Genomic DNA, 20,747 nt, shown 5'->3' on the forward strand with positions numbered 1-20,747 from the left:
AAGGACCCCCTTTGGCCATGAATGACCATGAGATTGCACATAGAAAGTTCCCCCACCCCCAAGGCACAAGTCCAGGCAAGGTTGCTTATCAAAGACCAGAGTCACCCATAAATACCAGCCTCCCCTTTCCATGCCACCAATGTTATCCAAAGGAAAAGCAAAGGCCAGCTTGGCACTGGTGACGTTACAACTCTTTTCTACAGCTGAATGAACTGGAACAACGTGAAATAAAGTATCTTACTCAAGAGCACAACACACAACTTGGTCTGGGAATTGAACTCACTACCTCATGATTGTGAGCCTGATGCTCTAACCACTGAATCATGCATCAAAAGGCTCTCTTAACATATTTCATAACTGATGTATTTTATAATATAAAATTTTACTATTGAGGCAAGCAAAAATTGTACACTTTACCTTCTGGAGTATTTTTGTAGCATTTTCCATATGAAATGAAGTTCCCAGAATTTGTCTTGATCCCCAACAGGAATATTAAAATATGCCTTATGAGCCTAACATGTCTTAGCAGTTGCTACCACAAAACACTTTTTTGCTTTTATCTTGATAAATTGGCCACAGACAGTAAAGAGCATCTGCCAAATGCTTGCAGCCTCTTGATGCCATCTCTGATAATTGTATTTAGGCAGCTGGAATGAACCTGAATATGTGAGCTTAAGAGTCCTGTATCCAAGTTATTATTTATACTGTTGGAAAGTTCTAGCAAATTCCAGACTATTCTTGAAAGTTCTAGTAAATTCTAGACTGGTCTTGAAAGTTCTAGGAAATTTTAAACTGTTCTAGTTCAAAAGTTCTAGAGTATTCCAGACTATTCTTGGAAGTTCTAGTAGATTCTAGACTGTTCTTGAAAGTTCTGGAAAATTCTAGACTATGCTTGAAAGTTCTAGAAAATTCTAGACTGTTCTTGAAAGTTCTAGAAAATTCTAGACTATGCTTGAAAGTTCTAGAAAATTTTAGACTATGCTTGAAAGTTCTAGAAAATTCTAGACTATGCTTGAAAGTTCTAGAAAATTTTAGACTATGCTTGAAAGTTCTAGAAAATTCTGTCTCGTCTATTCAGCATTGAATCTATCTAGAATGTTGTAGAATATTGTAGTATCAAAATGTCATTACTGGGATTGCAAAAGCAAAGTTTAAAGAAAATAATAGCTATTTCCTATACATTTCAAGCATAAACAATAAAGAAATAACACTCACTGCCCATAGCTACAAATAACAGCATGTAAATTTTGGGTTATAAAAACCTTGTGGATAGAAAAAGTTGAAGGCTGCCCATGGGACACAAACCCATATCTATAAACATGACAGATGTTCTATTACTGGACCAAAGTAGTCTTTTCAATTTCTCTATCCACAGGAAGTTTTTGACTTTATATTTTTTATCCAAAGGGGTTTTAACCTAATATTTACACACTATTACTTATAGCTTTATTAAGGCAGTGACTTGGCAGAAGCATTAGCATGCTGGGCAAAATACTTAGTGGCATTTCATCTGTCTTTATGTTCTCAGTTCATTGTGCAAAAATTTGAAAAAGTTATCTAAGGTGACGAGCTGGCAGAATTGTTTGTACATCGAACAAAATGCTTAGCGGCATTTCGTCCGACTTTACATTCAGAGTTCAAATTCTGCCAAGGTCAACTTTGCCTTTCGTCCCTTTTTCGGTCAATAATATAAGTGCCAGTTGAGTACTGGGGTCAATATTATCAACTTGCGTCAAAATTTGAAGCCATTATCTCAAGCTTCGTCTGCTTCAGGTTCAAATATTAAAAATGAATTATTTCATCTTCTTTCAAAGTTTCTAGTTTTCATGATGTAAAAATCAGTGCATTTTTTTTTAAGATGGTAAGTTATATGATTGAGATTTAGCTACTGTTTCTTGCAGGTTGAGCAACCATATTTATATGTCCCTCCATGAGCATATTGTTGTAGCTACTGTTGTTATTGCTATTAAAATTCTTGTTGTTATTGGTTGTTTTTCTCTCACTAGTATTAACAATAATCTTTCTTCTATTTATTTATAGGCTGACCTACAAAAAGTTCTGCGCCATGCGAGAAAACTGCCAGATAAACAGCAGCAATTCTATAAGGTGAATGCATATTAACTGTATTATTTTATGAATATTCAAGTCTCATCTTCAAAGATTTATACTAAGGGAGAAGGGGATACATATATATATATTCATTCATGAGTTAGATGAATATCTTGATGAGGCATTTTTACAAGTAAAGGATATCATATTTCACATGTCTACACACGCTTAAAGGCAGCAGATGATTTGCTGACAGGGAAAATGACAACACAACCACTGTGTAGCACACAGTTTCAGCAAAACATCCATAAATGCACTCACATATGCATACACACACACACACACACACACACGCATGCACATACTGATATTAATGTATATATTATCATCACACATACTTGCACATGCATGCACTTACTGATATTGATATATATATATATATGGAAATTGTAGCTGTGATACCAGTGCCGGTGGCACGTAGGAAAACCATCCGAACGTGTTCGTTGCCAGCGCCGCCCCAACTGGCCTCCATGCCGGTAGCACGTAAAAGGCACCATCCGTTCGTGGCCGTTGCCAGCCTGGTCTGGCACCTGTGCAGGTGGCACATAAAAAGCATCCACTACACTCACGGAGTGGTTGGCATTAGGAAGGGTATCCAGCTGTAGAAACACTGCCAGATCAGACTGGGCCTGGCGCAGCCTTCTGGCTTCCCAGACCCCAGTTGAACCGTCCAACCCATGCTAGCATGGAAAACGGACGTTAAACGATGATGATGATAATGAGGATGATTATCATCATCATCTTTTAATGTCTGTTGTCCATGCTGGCATGGGTTGGACTGGCAAGCTGAGGGGCTGCACCAGACTTCAGTCTGATTTCGCATGGTTTCTACGACTGGATGCCCTTCCTGACACCAACCACTCTAAGAGTGTAATGGGTGCTTTTACATGCCACCAGTATGGGTGCCAGTTGCATGACACCAGTATCTGCCACACTACAATTTCACTTGGCTTGATGGATCTTCCTTCTCAAGCATGGCATCTATACAGGCACAGGCATGGCTGTGTGGTAAGAAGCTTAGTTCCCAACCACATGGTTCCGGGTTCAGTCCCACTGCATGGCACCTTGCATAAGTGTTTTCTACTATAGCCTCAAACCAACCAAAGCCTTGTGAGTGGATATGGTAGGCAGAAACTGAAAGGAGCCCGTTGTATATATACATGTGTGTGTGTGTGAGCGCGTGGGCGCGCGCATGCGTGTGTGTATTCATGTGTGTTTATATTTATAGATTTGTGTCTGTGTTTGTCCACCCACCCTCACTTGACAACCAATATTGATGTGTTGATGTCTTTATGTCACCATAACTTAGTGGCTCAACAAAAGAGACCAGTAGAACAAGTACTAGGCTTACAAAGAATATGTACTGTGGGTCAATTTCTTCAACTAAAACCCTTTAAGACAGTGCTCCAGCATGGCTGCAGTCAAATGACTGAAACAAGTAAAAGAATAAAAGAGTATATATTATATATATATGTATATATACACACATATATCTATATATATATAAAGATGAGAATGTGTGTCCGTGTGAATCCCTAAAACTTGAGAACTACACAACCAATTTCATTCAAATTTTACACATGCCTTACTTAGGGTCCATGTAGTGTCATAGGCCAAAAAACTTTTAACTTCTTGCCTAGTGCGAGCCCAGAGCAATATCATATCTCCTCTACTATTTCAGTATTACGTGTCAAAAGTGACACAATAACATCTCTCTGTTGTAATGTCAAATATATTCACTTTTATAGTTTCACTTTAATACTGAAACTATTAAAGTGAAGCTATTATATCACATATATACAGACATACATACATATATATATATAATACTTGCAGAGATACCTGGCGTTGCCCATATTACATGCAATTGAAGAATTAGACTTTTCTGTTATATTTTCTGTAATGAACTGGAATACCTATGATTGGAATTTCATCAAAATTGCAGGTGCGGGTTCTTTCCCGCTTTACAAACCCTAAAAAAATTCTAATCATGACACACGTATCCCCTACTAATGATCTTTATGCGCAGATTCCAAAATTCCAGTCTTATTGAACCTGCTAAAAGGATTTTGCTCCTGAAAAATGAAGGTCATGGAGCTCTAAAATATGGGAGTTAAGGCCCCTATTGGGGGTAGGTGTCTTAATGTCAACTAGAGAAGTTAAATTGTTGAGAATCTTTTTAACTTGGGTCTTATATCTATTGTTCGAATTTCTTTGAAATAGGAAGTATATGTATGTTCACTGGATTTGTAAAAGAGAGCAAAGCTACAGGAAACTGAAAGACAAATGATCGAATAGGCAGTCACCTACCCTACCCTAGTGTGTATATATATATATATATATATATATATATATTGATATATATAGTTTGTATGTGTATATAAAATAGTGTACTGTTTGATTTTTTTGTTGGTAGGATCAACAAAAATGTACTCAATGCAGTGAGAGTTAAGTATTATTTAATACCAACATGGAAAACAGACATTAAAGGAGGAGGATTATGCAAGAGATGTATGTGACCTGCTTCAAGTTTCATGTTTGATAGTGCAGTAATTGAGCTGACTTGTATAGCCTACTATGCTTGTTCTGGCAATTATTCAGGTTCGCATGATTCAGATATTCCGTGACGAAATGTGAGAAGGAAAAAAAAAGGAGAGAAAAATTACAAAAGATGTTAAGGAAATGGGGGATAAAGGTTATGTCCCATCAATTGTTTTAATGAAGAATACTGTTGATATTGAGTGCATCCATCAAAAATAACTATGCTTAGTTGGGTTAGTTGAATGGTGGGGTAAGGCTAAAATGGATTAAACTGATTGTCTCCTCTGGTGAGGTGGGTAGAGGGCATCTTTCAGTTCAATAACAGGAACATATATGTAAAGATTTCTGATCTGAAGGTTGGTTTAGCAGGGAAGTATATTCTTTCTACTATGCAGAACATGCATTTTTAGATTTGTTAATGTATGACCTATATCTCTCTGTGATGCTCCACATGACAGTATGTTATATACTGTTGTTTGTCAGGTCCCAGATATATAGCTTGTTGGCTTCGTACTTTTAGTCTATGTACTTGAAAGAAGATTGGTGGTTGGCACATCTTGTGAAATCATTTTGATGCAATCCAATATACTTTTTTTTTTTTTTTTTTTTTTGGTTCCTTTATTTAGCAGAACAGAGATCAGTTTCGGTTTTGTAGATGACTGAGCTAACCCTGCATGCCTGGTCTTGTGGGCAAATATCTGGATTCCTAAAGTTGCAACTTCGAGTAGGCATCTTGGTTGCTTACATGAGTTTAGCATATTTGGACTACAGCTGTAGGAAACTTTCACAGAGCATCTCTTGAAGATTTCTTATGGCTGTTGGGGAAACCTTTATCTATCAAACATTTCTAACCAAGATAGATTTCTCCCAAAAGCCATAATTATAAGAAAATCTTCAATAGCTGTTTGCTTCCCAACCACATGGTTTCAGGTCCAGTCCCTTTGTGTGATATCCTGGGAAAGTGTCTTCTGCTGTAGCCCCAAGCTGGCCAGACCCTTCTGGGTGGATTTGGTAAGACAAAAACTGAAAGAAGCCCATTGTATGTGTGTGCGCATGCATGCACTTGTGTGTGTGTGTGTGTGTGTGTGTGTGTGATTATGTGTGCATGTGTGACTGTGTTAGTATCTCCTTGTGTTGACATCATGTGATATCGTCGTCATCATCGTCATTTAATGTCCGCTTTCCATGCTGGCATGGGTTGTAAACAAACATCGCCATCATACTAGTGGTGTTCTTTGTTTCCAGTCTTCTGTGGAAACATATTTGGCATGGAACTGGTGATGGCATCAATGAATTCTATCCATCTGGCCGGCCGTAGAAACCATGCTGCAACAGACAATTGGAGTATGGACAGCTTCCCGGCTAGCTCCTTATCAAACCATCCAACCCATGCCAGGACTGAAAGTGGATGTTAAATGACAACAACAATGTAGGTACTTGCCTTTCATTCTTATCTAAAGGAAAGCTTCTCTCTCTCTCTCTCTCTCTCTCTCTCTCTCTCTCTCTCTCTCTCTCTCTCCCTCTCTCTCTCTCCCCCTCTCTTCCTCTCTCTCCCTCTCCCTCACTCCCTCCCTCTCTTTCCTGGTATTTGTTATTTGTATAGTGTGTCACTAAGTGGATGAATGTGTGGTAGGTGGTGGTTATATTTCTTTTTCTATTGCAAACAAGGATATCAAGTTTACATTTATAATATCTAAAGCCGCTTACCAGTACACATTGGTTGTGAGGTTGTTTTTTTTTCCTTTGTGTGTTTTAACCTAAATAAACTGAAAGGAAAACAGGTTGTTTAGAGTAGCTGCCATCAACATTTCTTTTTTTACTTTTCTTCTCTCTCTCTCTCTTATATTTGATATTGGTGTTTAATTTTTTAAAAATTGACATTTTGTCCATGCAGTTGATGTAATAATGAAAGGACCGTGTTATGTCATGATGACATTAATCTTTTTTTATATTATCAAAGGAGGGTATATACATTGTAGTAGTCAAAAAAATATTGGGCCCTAGGGTGAGGGACAGTTGTCTATTAATAAGAGAGAGAGACACCAGTAAGACTTACATGACCTATTTTTTTTACCTTTGTAATTGTTGCTGCTGTTTAAATCCTAAATCAGCCCTGATAAAACAGTCCCATTGATTAACAGCATTCCAGCCACAACCATCCTGTATTTTCACTTTTAAAACATTTCTTCAGGCATTGTCTACCCAGGACTACACTATCCAGTATGTGCTTTTTTTCTTCTTTTTTTTTAAGATGATGGGGGTTAGCTTGAAGGTGGTTTGGCTGCTATTTCTAGAAAGTTGAGCTACAAAAGAGAGAATTCCTGTTTGGCTCATGGCTGTGATGTGTGCAGCCAGCTGTTGTTAACGTACTTAAACTTAACCGATAACACCAATAGAAATACATGACAAACATGTCTCTTGTCCTTGGTCTAAGTGTGGTAGGAGGGATTGAACATAGTTCAGTTGACATGTAGGTCTGTACACAAAAAAATTTGTTTTGATATTCTTTAGAGTGTGTGAAAATTTAAACAGGCAAAGCGTGACTGTATCACAATAATACAGACACCCGGCAGTAAATTTTGAGGAAAACTGGCTATGGGTGAGAGGGAAAAATAACAAAGCTGTTGTGTATATAATGTAAACTTGAGTGACAATGAATAGAGAAAAATATCAAATGAACAGATCACTTTACCTAGGAACACTAACACATGTGAGTGGCTGGCACATTGAGTGGAAACTTACTTCAAGAGGGTTATAGAGGTTACTTGAAAAAAGCAAAGTAGAGTTACATTCTTGAGTCGTCATCATCATCATTGTTCAACCGTGGTCGAGACAATGGAATTTACCATGCGACGACGCCAGACTTCACGATCCATCATAGCATTATGGAGGTCCTGTTGCTGGATGCCTGTATCCCTGGAGATTACATCAGGGTAGGAGAGTCATACTAGCTCATAAGGGCCAGTTTCATGGCATATTTATTCCTCATCTGAATGGGACACCAGTCCATTGCAAAATTACTCATTTTTGCCCACTGAGTGGACTGGAACAACATGAAATAAAGTGCTTTGCTCTCTTACGATCATGAGTCCAATGCCCTAACCACTAAGCCATGTATCTCCACAGGTTACTTGAAAGGGTAGGGGGAAATACTTTGAAGAATGTTCTTAGTTGGACATGGGATACTCTATCTTCTATTTGTTTCGGTCAGTAGCCTGTGGCCATGTAGGGGCACCACCTTGAAGAATGTTAGTTGAACAAATCAACCCTAGTACTTTTTTTTTGTAAAGCTTGGTACTTATTCTAGTGATCTCCCTTGCTGAACTGCTAGGTTACAGGGATGTAAACACAGACACAAAGGCACATACACATAGATATTTATACATACATATATACGATGGGCTTTTTTCAGTTTCTGTCTACCAAATCCACTCACAAGGTTTTGGTCAGCCCAAGGTTATAGTAGAAAACACTTGCCCAAGGTGCCACACAATGGGGTTGAACCTGGAACCATGTGGTTGGGAAGCAAACTTCTTACCACACAGCCATGCAGGGGAGTAAAGGCAGCACAAGTGACTCTTTTAAAGGTTCCCTAGGCATGTAGGAGAAAGTGATCCTCTGACTGAAGATCAGGTCTGAATGATGGCAACCAAAGATTAGGTGGTGAAGTTGATTCAGGCAACAAATTACAACCCCAAGCCAAAAACAATATTTCTTCATCTGGGTTTCCCCCACATCCTGTCTACATATTTGCTTGATTTGCTAGAAATAGATAGCAAATTCCTTCAAATTGTACTCCCCTATTCAAGCATATCTATTTAGCATAATATGCCTCCTGTTTTATGTTCAAACTGACGTGATCTAACTTCTCACACTTAACCACTCACACCTATCCTACAATGCCATTCTAAAAATAGACAATAATATCATCAAAATCTCAAAGCTATGAGACAGTACATGATTAATCCAAAACAATATGAATTAATAAGCTTTAAATTTGGCAGAGTAATTTGAATGCTAAAGAGTTAAAGGATGCTTGACCTGCTAGTAGAAGACACTCTACTGTCTTCATCATCATCACCATTTAACATTTGTTTTTCATGCTGGTATGGATTGGACAGTTTGACAGAAGCTGACATGACCAGGAACTGCAGTTAGATGCTCTTCCTGATGCCAACCACTCTACAGAGTGTACTGGGTGCTTCTTATGTGGCACCAGTACTTTTTACAAAAGAAAATTATACATCAGATAATGTTTACCTTGACTCCTAAAAGGGACAGGATGGTCAAGGTTGGAATCTCTTTGATCATAGATCTGCTCAATCAAAGCTGAACTGGGGCTAAACAATAACAATCAAATTTCACTCGCAAGGCTTTGGTTCATCTGAGACTATAGTATAAGACACAGGATGCACAGAAAATGGTGTAGCATAGAAGATCTTGTCACTAATTGTTAGTGTAAAAGAAGGAATACACAACAGAGGTTGTTAAGAATCAGCAGAAAATTGATGAAAGGCGGTGAGCTGGCAGAAACGTTAGCACGCTGGGCGAAGTGCTTAGCAGTATTTCGTCTGCCGTTACGTTCTGAGTTCAAATTCCGCCGAGGTCAACTTTGCCTTTCATCCTTTTGGGGTCGATAAATTAACTACCAGTTATGCACTGGAGTTGATGTAATCGACTTAATCCGTTTGTGTGTCCTTGTTTGTCCTCTCTGTGTTTAGCCCCTTGTGGATAGTAAAGAAATAGATATTTCTGAGTTCAAATTCCGCCAAGGTCAACTTTGCCTTTCATCCTTTCGGGGTCGATTAAATAAGTACCAGTTACTCACTGGGGTCGATGTAATCGACTTAATCCGTTTGTCTGTCCTTGTTTGTCCCCTCTGTGTTTAGCCCCTTGTGAGTAGTAAAGAAATAGGTATTTTGTCTGCCGTTACATTCTGAGTTCAAATTCCGCCAAGGTCAACTTTGGGGTCGATAAATGAAGTACCAATTATGCACTGGGGTCGATGTAATCGACTTAATCTCTTTGTCTGTCCTTGTTTGTCCCCTCTGTGTTTAGCCCCTTGTGAGTAGTAAAGAAATAGGTATTTTGTCTGTTACATTCTGAGTTCAAATTCCGCCAAGGTCAACTTTGGGGTCGATAAATGAAGTACCAATTATGCACTGGGGTCGATGTAATCGACTTAATCTCTTTGTCTGTCCTTGTTTGTCCCCTCTGTGTTTAGCCCCTTGTGAGTAGTAAAGAAATAGGTATTTTGTCTGCCGTTACATTCTGAGTTCAAATTCCGCCAAGGTCAACTTTGGGGTCGATAAATGAAGTACCAATTATGCACTGGGGTCGATGTAATCGACTTAATCTCTTTGTCTGTCCTTGTTTGTCCCCTCTATGTTTAGCCCCTTGTGGGTAGAAAAGAAATAAGAAAATAGATGAAAGTTGTCTTTCTCTGTCACCAACATGAACAAGTCCACATAAAATGTCATTTGATCGGAGACAACATGTAATGAAAGAGGACTCGTTAACCCTTTAGTATTCAGATTACTCTATCAAATGTATTGCTTATTTATTCACTTTGTTTTGAATTAATCGGGGATTATCTCATAGCTTCGAAATTTTGATGGTGTGATTGTATATTTTTAGAATGACATTGTAGAATAGGTGTGAGAGGCCAGATTTGTGCTGTCTTTCATCATAATGCAGGTAGAATATTTGGGCTGGATGAGGCCAGTTTAAATGCTGAAGGATTAAAGTGATTGCATCAAAGGATATTTTGCCTTTCCCTCACTCTTGCCTAGTTTTATATCTATTCTACACTTTTACTTGTTTCATTCATTTGACTGTGGCCATGCTGGAGCGCCGCATTTAGTCAAACAAATCGACCCCGGGACTTATTCTTTGTAAGCCTAGTACTTATTCTATCAGTTTATTTTGCCGAACCGCTAAGTGATGGGGACATAAACACACCAGCATCGGTTGTCAAGCAATGTTGGGGGGACAAACACAGGTACACAAACACATACATACATATCTCTATATATAATATATATATATATATATGAATTCGGCAGGCAGAAGTTACTGCCGTGTGTGTAGGTGCTTGTGCCTCTCCGAAAGAGAGAGAGGGATATATATCTGTAAATGTAATATTTGACAATTATTCGGTAGCCGTGATAAAACTCCGAGTTTCATATGCCGAGGTGGAAATCCATGGTGCCATCTCTTCAGTTATCTGGCCATTTTTTCGATGGCCCGATAACTGAAGAGATGCCAGCGTGGGTTTCCGACCCAACATCCAAAACTCGGAGTTTTATCATGGCTACCAAATAATTGTCACATTTACAAATGAATTTCTCTATTTACATAATATTGAGGTCTCTTTCATTCTTTTGTTGTCTTACCATTTTTATCACTATATATATATATTTATATATATATATATATATATATATATATATATATACGACAAGCTTCTTTCAGTTTCCATCTACCAAATCCACTCGCAAGGCTTTGGTTGGCTCGAAGCTATAGTAGAAGACACTTGCCCAAGGTGCCACACAGTGGGACTGAACCCGGAACCATGTGGTTGGTAAGCAAGCTACTTACCACACACCCACTCCTACGCGTAATTACTGCTTTACAATACAAGCATTTTTGCGAGTCTCCAAGTTTTTGTTTTTGTTACAAAAGAGAGCATTTCTTTTGATGGCAAACCGGAAATTTTACATGAATGTCCAGAATGTTTTGCCTGATTCGGATAAAATGTTGGTAACCAGTTGGTAGAATTAAAGCTAACTTTGTTACTGAATTTTTATGTTTATGATATTTTCATTAATACAGTTGAAACGTTAAAAGCAATAATTATTTTATAATTTCATTTAGCTATAATTTAGTTTGTTTTCCTATCTTCCTATGGAAAAAAACAATTGATAATTCCTTATTGATTTTAAGTTTAATAGCTTAGCTAAACTGTAGAGGCCTATATTGATATTTATTGATTAATGAGGAGAAATTGTCTGGCCATGTGTACTTCATGAACAGTTTGATTTTTATGCATATTTGTTATTGTTGCTAGCAACCTGGAGCATACTATTCTACACACAAATATTTGTGATACTTTTGTGATAAGCTTCAAACATAAATCACTCTATCTTCATCATTGTCGTCGTCATCATTGTCATCATCATCATCATACACCCATTTTCCATGCTGGTATGGCTTGGATGGCCAAATCAGTTCTTATTTAGAATTACTGCCAACCTAGTTAAGCCTGAGGACCATGTTTCACTGGTATAATACATTTTTGGTTTGGTTTCTAGACACCAACCACTTTACAGTGTACTTACCTTCCTTCAACCCTTTTGATACCAACCCACTGAGGCCATTCCTAGCTCTATAATTAAAAAATTCCTTGAGTTTGTTGCCAGTGCTGCTGGACTGGCTCCTGTGCATGTGGCACGTAAAAAACACCATTTGAGCATGGCCGTTGCCAGTACCGCCTGACTGGCCCTCGTGCCAGTGGCACATAAAAGCACCCACTACACTCTCAGAGTGGTTGGCATTAGGAAGGGCATCCAGCTGTAGAAACTCTGCCCGATCAGAATGGAGCTTGGTGCAGCCATCTGGTTCGCCAGTCCTCAGTCAAATCATCCAACCCATGCTAGCATGGAAAGTGGACGTTAAACAATTTGTAGATATACATGTTAAAACCTTCCATCAAAATTACATGTTAATTTATATTCCAGGCTAATAATGGTTAAGTTGTGAAGGTGCATGACTCACTGGTTAGAGCATCAAACTCACAATCATGAGGTAGTGAGTTTGATTCCCGGACTAGGTTGTGTATTATGTTCTTGAGTAAGACACTTCATTTCACATTGCTCTAGTTCATTTAGCTGTAGAAATGAGTTGAGATGTCACTGGTACCAAGCTGTATTGGCCTTTGCTTTTCCTTTGGATAACATTGGTGGTGTGGAGAGGGCAGACTGGTATGAATGGGAGATTGTTGGTCTTCTATTAACCACCTTGCCTGGACTTGTGCCTCAGAAGGTTACTTTCTAGGTGCAATCCCATGGTCATTCATGACCAAAGAGGGTCTTTATCCTTTTAATTGTTCAAGTTATTTTTATAAATTCTTGAATATTTTCAAAAATCATTTAAAACAAAGGCAGTGTATTTTTTACAGAAATATAGTGACAAGACAACAACCATCCTAGATATTGAAACCACACATTTTAAGTCTCTTGTCTTGTAAGAATAAGCTTCAGGCATTCAGAATAATTAAAGTGCTGGATAGCTGATCTAAAAGTGACTTCAAAACTTGATTTCAAACATGATGACTGGCTCTATATTCTGAGACATGGGGAGGCACAGCACACATCAGTATCATGTGGAAATATTCTTACTTTAAGCTTTATGAAGGAGATTCAATTGCTAGGTATATGTTTCTGACAAATGTCTAAATTTTCAGAACCACTCAACCCATGTTTAATGTAGTAAAATAGTTGTAAAAGGAAAAATTGAATTAAAAACAAGAAGAAAATATTAACTGTGCACTTGCAAGAAATAAGCTTAACAAATTTCATTTTGTTTTTTTTCCTTTTTGTTAGAAAAAGATTTTCACTTATTGTAATTTTATTTTCAGGAGTTGAATCGTCTGAGACGAGCTGCCCTTTCATTTGGATTCCTTGAGCTGCTTGATGCAATGGCATTGATGTTAGAGCGAGAGTGCACATTGTTACCTGGCACTGCACATCCTGATGCTGCACTTCAGCTTTCTCATGCAGCCAACAGCCTGCAGTCAGACATGGCTAAAGATGTCTCACAAGCTATTGTACCTCTGCGCACTAACTTCAGCAATGATGATTAAAAGAAACAAGACAGACATAGAAGAGGAGTTACTGAACTAAAGTCATCACTCATCATTTGAAGATAAATTTAAAAAAAACACATTAAAGAAATTAAATTTCAAAAAAAAAAATTCCATTTTCCAGCCATTTTTCCATTCACTCATTCACATTCGAGTTTATCAATAAAATATTTAGTTTTCTTGTAAGATATTTTAAAATCTTTTTGTTATTTCAGCTAGGTCAGCAGCAATGGCATCAACACCTAGTCAACTGTTATTCCAGTTGTGACCATCTCATCTAATTTTCAGGCATTGTGTATATCTAAAACTACATTGAAGAAGTTGTGTCAAAAGTTTTTGGGTTTTTTTTTTTATTTTCACCGATGATTTTTCACAGCTTATATTTCCATGTTATATCATTAATTTGATTCAACTTATTGTCCAATCATTGCTGAATTGTTCATTCTTTATTCTCTAATTGATAATGAGTAATGAAAAAATTGCAATTATAGCCATTTTGCATTATCTGTGAAAAAAAAAGGACCGGATACAACAGCAGTGGCAAAAAAAGACTAATGATGTCTTAGAAGGCCCAGGGACTGTGGGCAAACATATGGCACAAATTTGGTTCAGACATCTCAAGGAAGGTAACATCAACCTCAAAAAAAAAAAAACAAGGTCAGGGAGACTTTCTGTAGTGGAAAATGAGGCCTTGCTTGAAATGGCACAAGCACTCATACACTATTGGCAGAACTTGGTCCTTCACAAAGCACTATCAATTGATACCTCCATAAGGTCGGCCTTTTGAACAGATGCAGTAGAGAAGTCTCTCATGAACTGACCAAGGCCTAGGCTCAATGACTTGTAAACATTTGCAAACAACTGTTGCCAAATTCTTGAAATGCTACTTTTAGGCATCAAATCGTAACTGGGGATGAAATAATATTGGAAAAGATTAAAATAAATAAATAAAGTGAATTTATCTGACAACCCAAATACATAGAGCAGTTGTGGACAAAAAGCAATCTATGGGACTTTCTGAACTGGCACACCGAATGAAAAATTTAATTTAATTTTTTTAGTAATATGGCCTGTTTGTTGATGAGCTATGAGCAATAAAACACAGTAGTAATGTCATTAGTTTCACAATATCAAAACAAGGTGACACAGACACACACAAGGGGCTTCTTTTAGCTTCTGTCTATCAAGTTCACTCACAAAGCTTTGGTCAGTCCAGGGCTACAGTAGTGTGTTATATATCAGCTACTTAATTAACCAGTTGATAGACACATTTTACACACTTTGCTGTCCTTAGAAGAGAGCACAGCCCTTTCTACACATTAAGAACACTTTGCTTCTACATTTGTTGCTATCCTTCAATCAGAATATTCTTGACACTTCAGCTAGCCTTTGTAGTAAGACACATTTCAATAGATATAAACATTGTGCACATTTTACTACCCTAGGTTGACATATTAAAAAATATTATATGTATAATGTGTGTGTTTGTGTGAGCACAAGGACATTCAGGAACAAGTCTTATGTGAAGTAGAGAGGGCAAACAAGCTCCAAGAGCATCATGTAATCTAGTTAAAGTACTTGCTGTTGCTGAACAAGCTGAAGCATTCTGAGAAACTTGTCATCCTCTGGTGCTTCTCCAATGAGAACTTCAACCAGGACCAAAAGATGAAGATATGGAATGACAAATAGTTCCATAGAGAGTCACACCAAATTCAATAGCTCACTTTCTCTTGCAGAGCTTCTTGGTTACTAGTGCCAAATTCAAGGTGTCACACATAGTAGTCAAGCTCCGGATTGGTAACATTGCCCAATGAAGGCAGTACATGTTCCAGCAGGACTCCGGCCTCTCCCACATGGCCATTTGCAACTCAAGAATGGCTGGTTGATCAAGTCACCTATAACATTTGCTCTCTTAGCTCTCCTTATGTGTAGCCCTTGGACTACCAGCTATATGGCATTATCACAATGGTGACTAACTGGCTGCCCCAACAATACCAGGTACTCACTGAGGGTGGTCATCATAATATAATGTAATATAACATTTAAACATGGCAACACCAATGTATTCACACACATCACCTCGCCTCTTGACCTCTAAATCTAACTACTGCTACTAACCTGTTGACTTCACTTCCTCACACAGACATCACTCACATAAACACACACACACACTGGTCATTTTCGCACTCGCGTACCTTCAATAACCACTTTCTCTATCTCACTTCACATCTCTCCACAGAAGGTCACCAACTCCTCTTCAGTTATCGGTCAGAGGATCAAGCACAATTTCGGCCATTATCAAAACTTGCCAAGAATGGGACCAAAACATAACAAAATGAGACGGACTCAAGACAAGACTGTTTGTGTATGGACGATGGACAAAACAATAAACAATAAAGGCTTTGAGCCACACAATGACAAAATGATTAATAATACACATACAGCAAAAAAGCCTTAGGGCTGCAAGACAAGACAAAAATGCATAACATGAAGGAGAAATGAAAAACTGGCCTAAAGGACTATAGACACGGGAATTTTTACAAGGCAGATTTCAAACTTGCCTGTGTGATTTGAAGCATCCAGTGGACAATATGTGTTACATAAAATAACATCAAGTTTAAGTAATAGTTATTATAGAGAAGATATGAGATACAGAGTGAAGTGGAGGAATGAAATCAGATGTGAGATACGTAAAGATATTGTATTTGCAGTTCTATTATTTAAGCAGAATGGTGTATATATAAGTTTTCTGTACCTTGTGTGTGAGTTCCAATGGTGAATATATATATATATATATATCTAAAATATAAAATGGGACAAGAATGCAAAACATCCAAACAGCTAGGTGATACAAAAAGGGTCAACAAAACATCCAGATAGACGATACAAAGAAAATGAGGATGGGTCATTCAAAGTTTTCTTTCCTCAGTCAAGTACCAGATTATCCTCGCAATTTTGGCTGATTATTCTTGAGATTGCTCCAATCTGGCCAGCCCCAAGGAAAAACTAAGCTAAGAGCATTAGATTCCTTTGAAGAAAGCAGCGAATGTATACAAAAACAAAGATGAAAAAAATGGACAAAGTTACACAAATCAAATACATACAGACAGACAGACATATACAAGGGAGTACCGAAAAGTAACTGGAGACGATCTCTATGGGACAAATCTATTGTAGTTCAGGCTTCTGCTGTTACAAGCCACTTGATGCAACCCTCAGGCATCAGTCTGTTAACTGGTGGCAGTGGGTGAGTTCATACTGCCACATAGTGTGTCTTTGTTTTACAGTGCTTCTTCCATGTTTGTCTACTTTCTGCTACATAAAATGGCAGCCAAAACGGTTGTAATGCTTCAAACAGCTCACAAGAATGCTACCATGAGCAAAGCACAAGTTTACAAGTGGTTTCCATGCTTTAGGAATGGTCACTTGTCGCTTGAAGACCAATTTCGTTCAGGACAACCATCAACCTCTCAAATGAATGCAAACATCATGAAAATTCATGAACTGATCATGGAGGACCATCACCAAGCAATTGATGAACTTCTTGATATGACTGGTGTTTTCTGGAGCTCCTGCCAGTGAATTGGGAGCGAGGAATTACAAATGAAAAGAGTTGTGGCAAAATCCGTGCCTTGCTTGCTTATGGAAGATCAAAGGCAGTTACAACTGAATGCGTGTTGTGAACTGAAAGAACAATTAGAATTTGATCTGGATCTTTTTTTTTTCCTAAGGTCATCACTGGTAACAAAAGTTGGTGCTACTGAATTTGCAGATATGAAGAAAAGATGCTGGAGGTGTTAAAACGCATCACTTTGCAAGTGTTGCAGGCCTGCTTTGGTAAATGGAAAATGTGTCTGGACCGATGCATTGTTTCAAATGGAGAATACTTTGAAGGTTATAAAAGTGTAAACATATAAAACTAAGTGAATAAAATAATATGGCAAAATTCCAATTTCTTTTGGGTAACTCCTCGTACATATGCATGTATGGACATGTGTAAATATATCAATAGATATATAGTTTTTATAGATATATCAATATTTATGTGCATATATACATACACACGCATGCATATATATAATGAGATTGAGAGGAAAACAATGGTGTGGTGTGTAGGTGAAGGAGTGTGACGGATGGGGGAGAGCGGAAGTGGGGCTTGTAGGGCGCATGCGCCGGAGGAAGCGGAAGTGACAGGCAGAACGCACGTGCGGCATTGACCAGTTGCGGCAGACACGACGAAGGGACCAGACGAGCGAGTTGGCTAAAAGCGATCCAAGTTCATCTCCGACGAGGTAAGACCCAATTACATTTCCATTCTCCCTTTTTCTGTTGTACTCTTTTCACCGTTCACACTACAAGCTATTTCGGCAAATAAACACTCGGTTTCATAAAAATAAAAATAGAAAATTATGCAGAGTGCTCTGGTTTCACGCGAGCCTATAACACCGTTTTGCGGCGACACTGATGTTGGTCACTTGGTGGACGAGATTGACGTGGTGATGGGGATGGATGCAATCACCCGCTTGGGAGGTGTCACCGTCAACGAGGCTGGCGTAACATTTGGGTTAGTGGGGAAACCGTCTAGGGCGAGACCGTGCACCGACGACAACCATGAGGAAAAGGATGCGGTGCACACCATTGAAGACCAGGATTTTCGGGCTGTTTTTGATGGCAAGAGGTGGACAGTGGAGTGGCACTGGAAGGGAGAGCCCCCGATGTTAAAGAATAAAGTGGGCTGCTATCAGCATACTCTAAAAGGAGATGCCAGAAGTGAGTTCGAGGGGGAAGTGGAGCGGTGGATTAAGGAGGGCATACTGATCCCTTGGGAAAAAGAAGAGAGCGGAGTCCTGCCACTGATGGCGGTGATACAGCCCACAAAGCATAAGGTCAGGCCAGTGCTTGACTTCCGAGAGCTGAATGACCACGTGTCGTGTCATACAGGCGGCGAGGCCACGTATGTCTGCGGAGACACCTTGCGAGAGTGGAGGCAGACGACGGGGGCCTCCACGATTGTCGATTTGAAGTCGGCATACCTACAGGTGCATGTGGCTGAGAAATTATGGAAGTACCAGCTCCTCAGGTATAGGGGCCGGACGTACTGTCTGACCAGGTTGGGATTCGGGCTGAATTCAGCGCCGAAGATTATGGCAACAATTCTCAAGGCCATCCTGGGGAAGGTGGACAGAGTAAAAAGGGCCACCAATTCATACATTGATGACATTCTGGTGGATGAAACCGTGATGCCAGCAACGGAGGTCATAGGCCACCTGAAGAGTTTTGGACTGATCGCCAAGCCGCCAGAGGCTATGGAGGGAGGTGCTGCACTGGGCCTCAAGCTATGGAGAGACAAGGCCGGCGCCTTGGTGTTCCGGCGAGGGAATGAAGTCCCTGAACTGGGCGCTAGCATGAGTAGACGGGAACTGTTCTCTGTGTGTGGGAAGCTGGTGGGACACTACCCGATTGCAGGCTGGCTCCGGACAGCATGTAGCTTCATCAAGAGACGAGCCGAAGGAGTGAAGTGGAATGATAAAGTGGGGGAGAGGACAATCGACATGATGCAGGAAGTCTTGGTCAGAGTAGGAGCAGAGGACCCAGTGAGGGGCAGCTGGTATGTTCCCAAATCAAAGAGCGGGATCGTATGGTGTGACGCCAGTAGCATCGCAATAGGGGTTGTCTTGGAAGTGGGAGGTGTCACGGTGGAAGATGCGGCCTGGCTCAGGAAGATGGATGACTGCAATCATATCAACGTGGCGGAGTTGGAGGCCGTGCTGAAGGGGGTGAACTTAGCCTTGAAGTGGGGGTTGCACACCATAGAAATCAGGACTGATTCGGCCACTGTACTTGGTTGGGCGACAGCAGTCATCACCGATGAGCGGAGGGTGCGGACCAAAGGGGCTGCAGAGATGCTGGTAAAGCGTCAATTAGGAATACTGCGTGAACTAACCACTGAGTTCAATCTGAAGCTGAGCGTGATCTTTGTGCCTTCCGAGAAGAACAGGGCAGACGTCCTGACCAGGGTAAAGCGAGCCTGGTTGCAGGTGCCAGAGGATGCGAAGCAGGCTGTAGCTGCAGTATGCCGTCTGAGCGACTCGGAGTTACGGAGACTGCACACCATGCATCACATGGGTGTGGACAGGACATTGTTCCTGGCCAGAAAAGTTGACTCCGACGTAACGAGACAGAGCGTGCAGAGAGTGGTTAGCAGTTGTGACAGGTGCCAGTCCATCGACCCTGCTCCGGTCGTGCATGAAGCGGGAAGTATTCCAGTGGACCAGGACTGGAGACGACTGGCGGTGAACATAACACACTACCGGCAGGGGACATACCTCTCAATGGTTGACTGCGGACCGGGGCGGTTCGCCATAGGGAGGGAGATGAAGTCGAGGACCGCAGAAGAAAATGTGAAAGTGTTGAATGAGATATTCCTGGAACAAGGCCCCGTGGATGAACTGCTTCTGGACAACGGCACTGCATTTCGCTCGGATGTGCTGAGAGAAATGCTTGATGAGTGGAAGGTCAACCGCTTCTTCAGGGCGGCATACCGGCCAAGTGGAAACGGGGTGGTGGAAAGGCATCATCGTACCATCAAGGCCATGGCAGAGAGGGGTCACATTTCACCAGTCGAGGCCGTGTTTTGGTACAATATGTCGCCCAGATCAGGACAGGCTGAGGAGTCGGTGCCATACAGGGCAATATTCAGGTACGAGTGGAGGCATCTGTGTACTACATCAATGCGACCCGGGGCAGAGGAAGAGCACGCCTTCGTGCAGGTCGGGAAGGAAGTCTGGGTAAGACCCCCAAACGCATGGTGTACATCGCAATGGGGAAAGGGGACAATAACCTCCGTAAATTCAAAGAATAACATCTCGGTCGATGGTATGCCACGCCACGTTTTGGACATACGGAGGATTGTCCATGCCCCAGAGGATGGGGCCAGCAGCAGTGGGCAAGACGAAAACAACAGACAGGATGACGAGGTCGGCAGCAACACACCAGGAACAAGTCCTAGGGTCGCACTGCGACCACAGAGGGAGCGGCACCCTCCTCCCTGGTTGGCTGATTATGAAACCAGTTTCAGGTGCGGGAGCGAGTGAGGAAGCCGGTTCAGTGATCTGTAGATCAGGGGGGCGTGTGGTGTGTAGGTGAAGGAGTGTGATGGATGGGGGAGAGCGGAAGTGGGGCTTGCAGGGCTTGCAGGGCGCATGCGCCGGAGGAAGAGGAAGTGACAGGCAGA

The 20,747-nt window shown here is 40.4% G+C and overlaps 1 protein-coding gene across 1 annotated transcript in view; it reads left to right on the plus strand.

Annotated features, from left to right (window-relative positions):
* Positions 1-13,581, plus strand: part of LOC115220361 (integrator complex subunit 14) — a 132,388-nt gene extending 118,807 nt beyond the window's left edge. The window contains exons 9-10 of the mRNA XM_029790471.2: positions 2,041-2,106; positions 13,289-13,581. Coding sequence (XP_029646331.1) covers positions 2,041-2,106; positions 13,289-13,513 — 291 coding nt within the window. The 3' untranslated portion in view covers positions 13,514-13,581. The remainder of the gene's footprint in view (positions 1-2,040; positions 2,107-13,288) is intronic.
* The last annotated feature ends 7,166 nt before the right edge of the window (positions 13,582-20,747 follow it).

The sequence above is a fragment of the Octopus sinensis genome, linkage group LG16, assembly GCF_006345805.1.
Source record: "Octopus sinensis linkage group LG16, ASM634580v1, whole genome shotgun sequence".
NCBI lineage: Eukaryota > Metazoa > Mollusca > Cephalopoda > Octopoda > Octopodidae > Octopus > Octopus sinensis.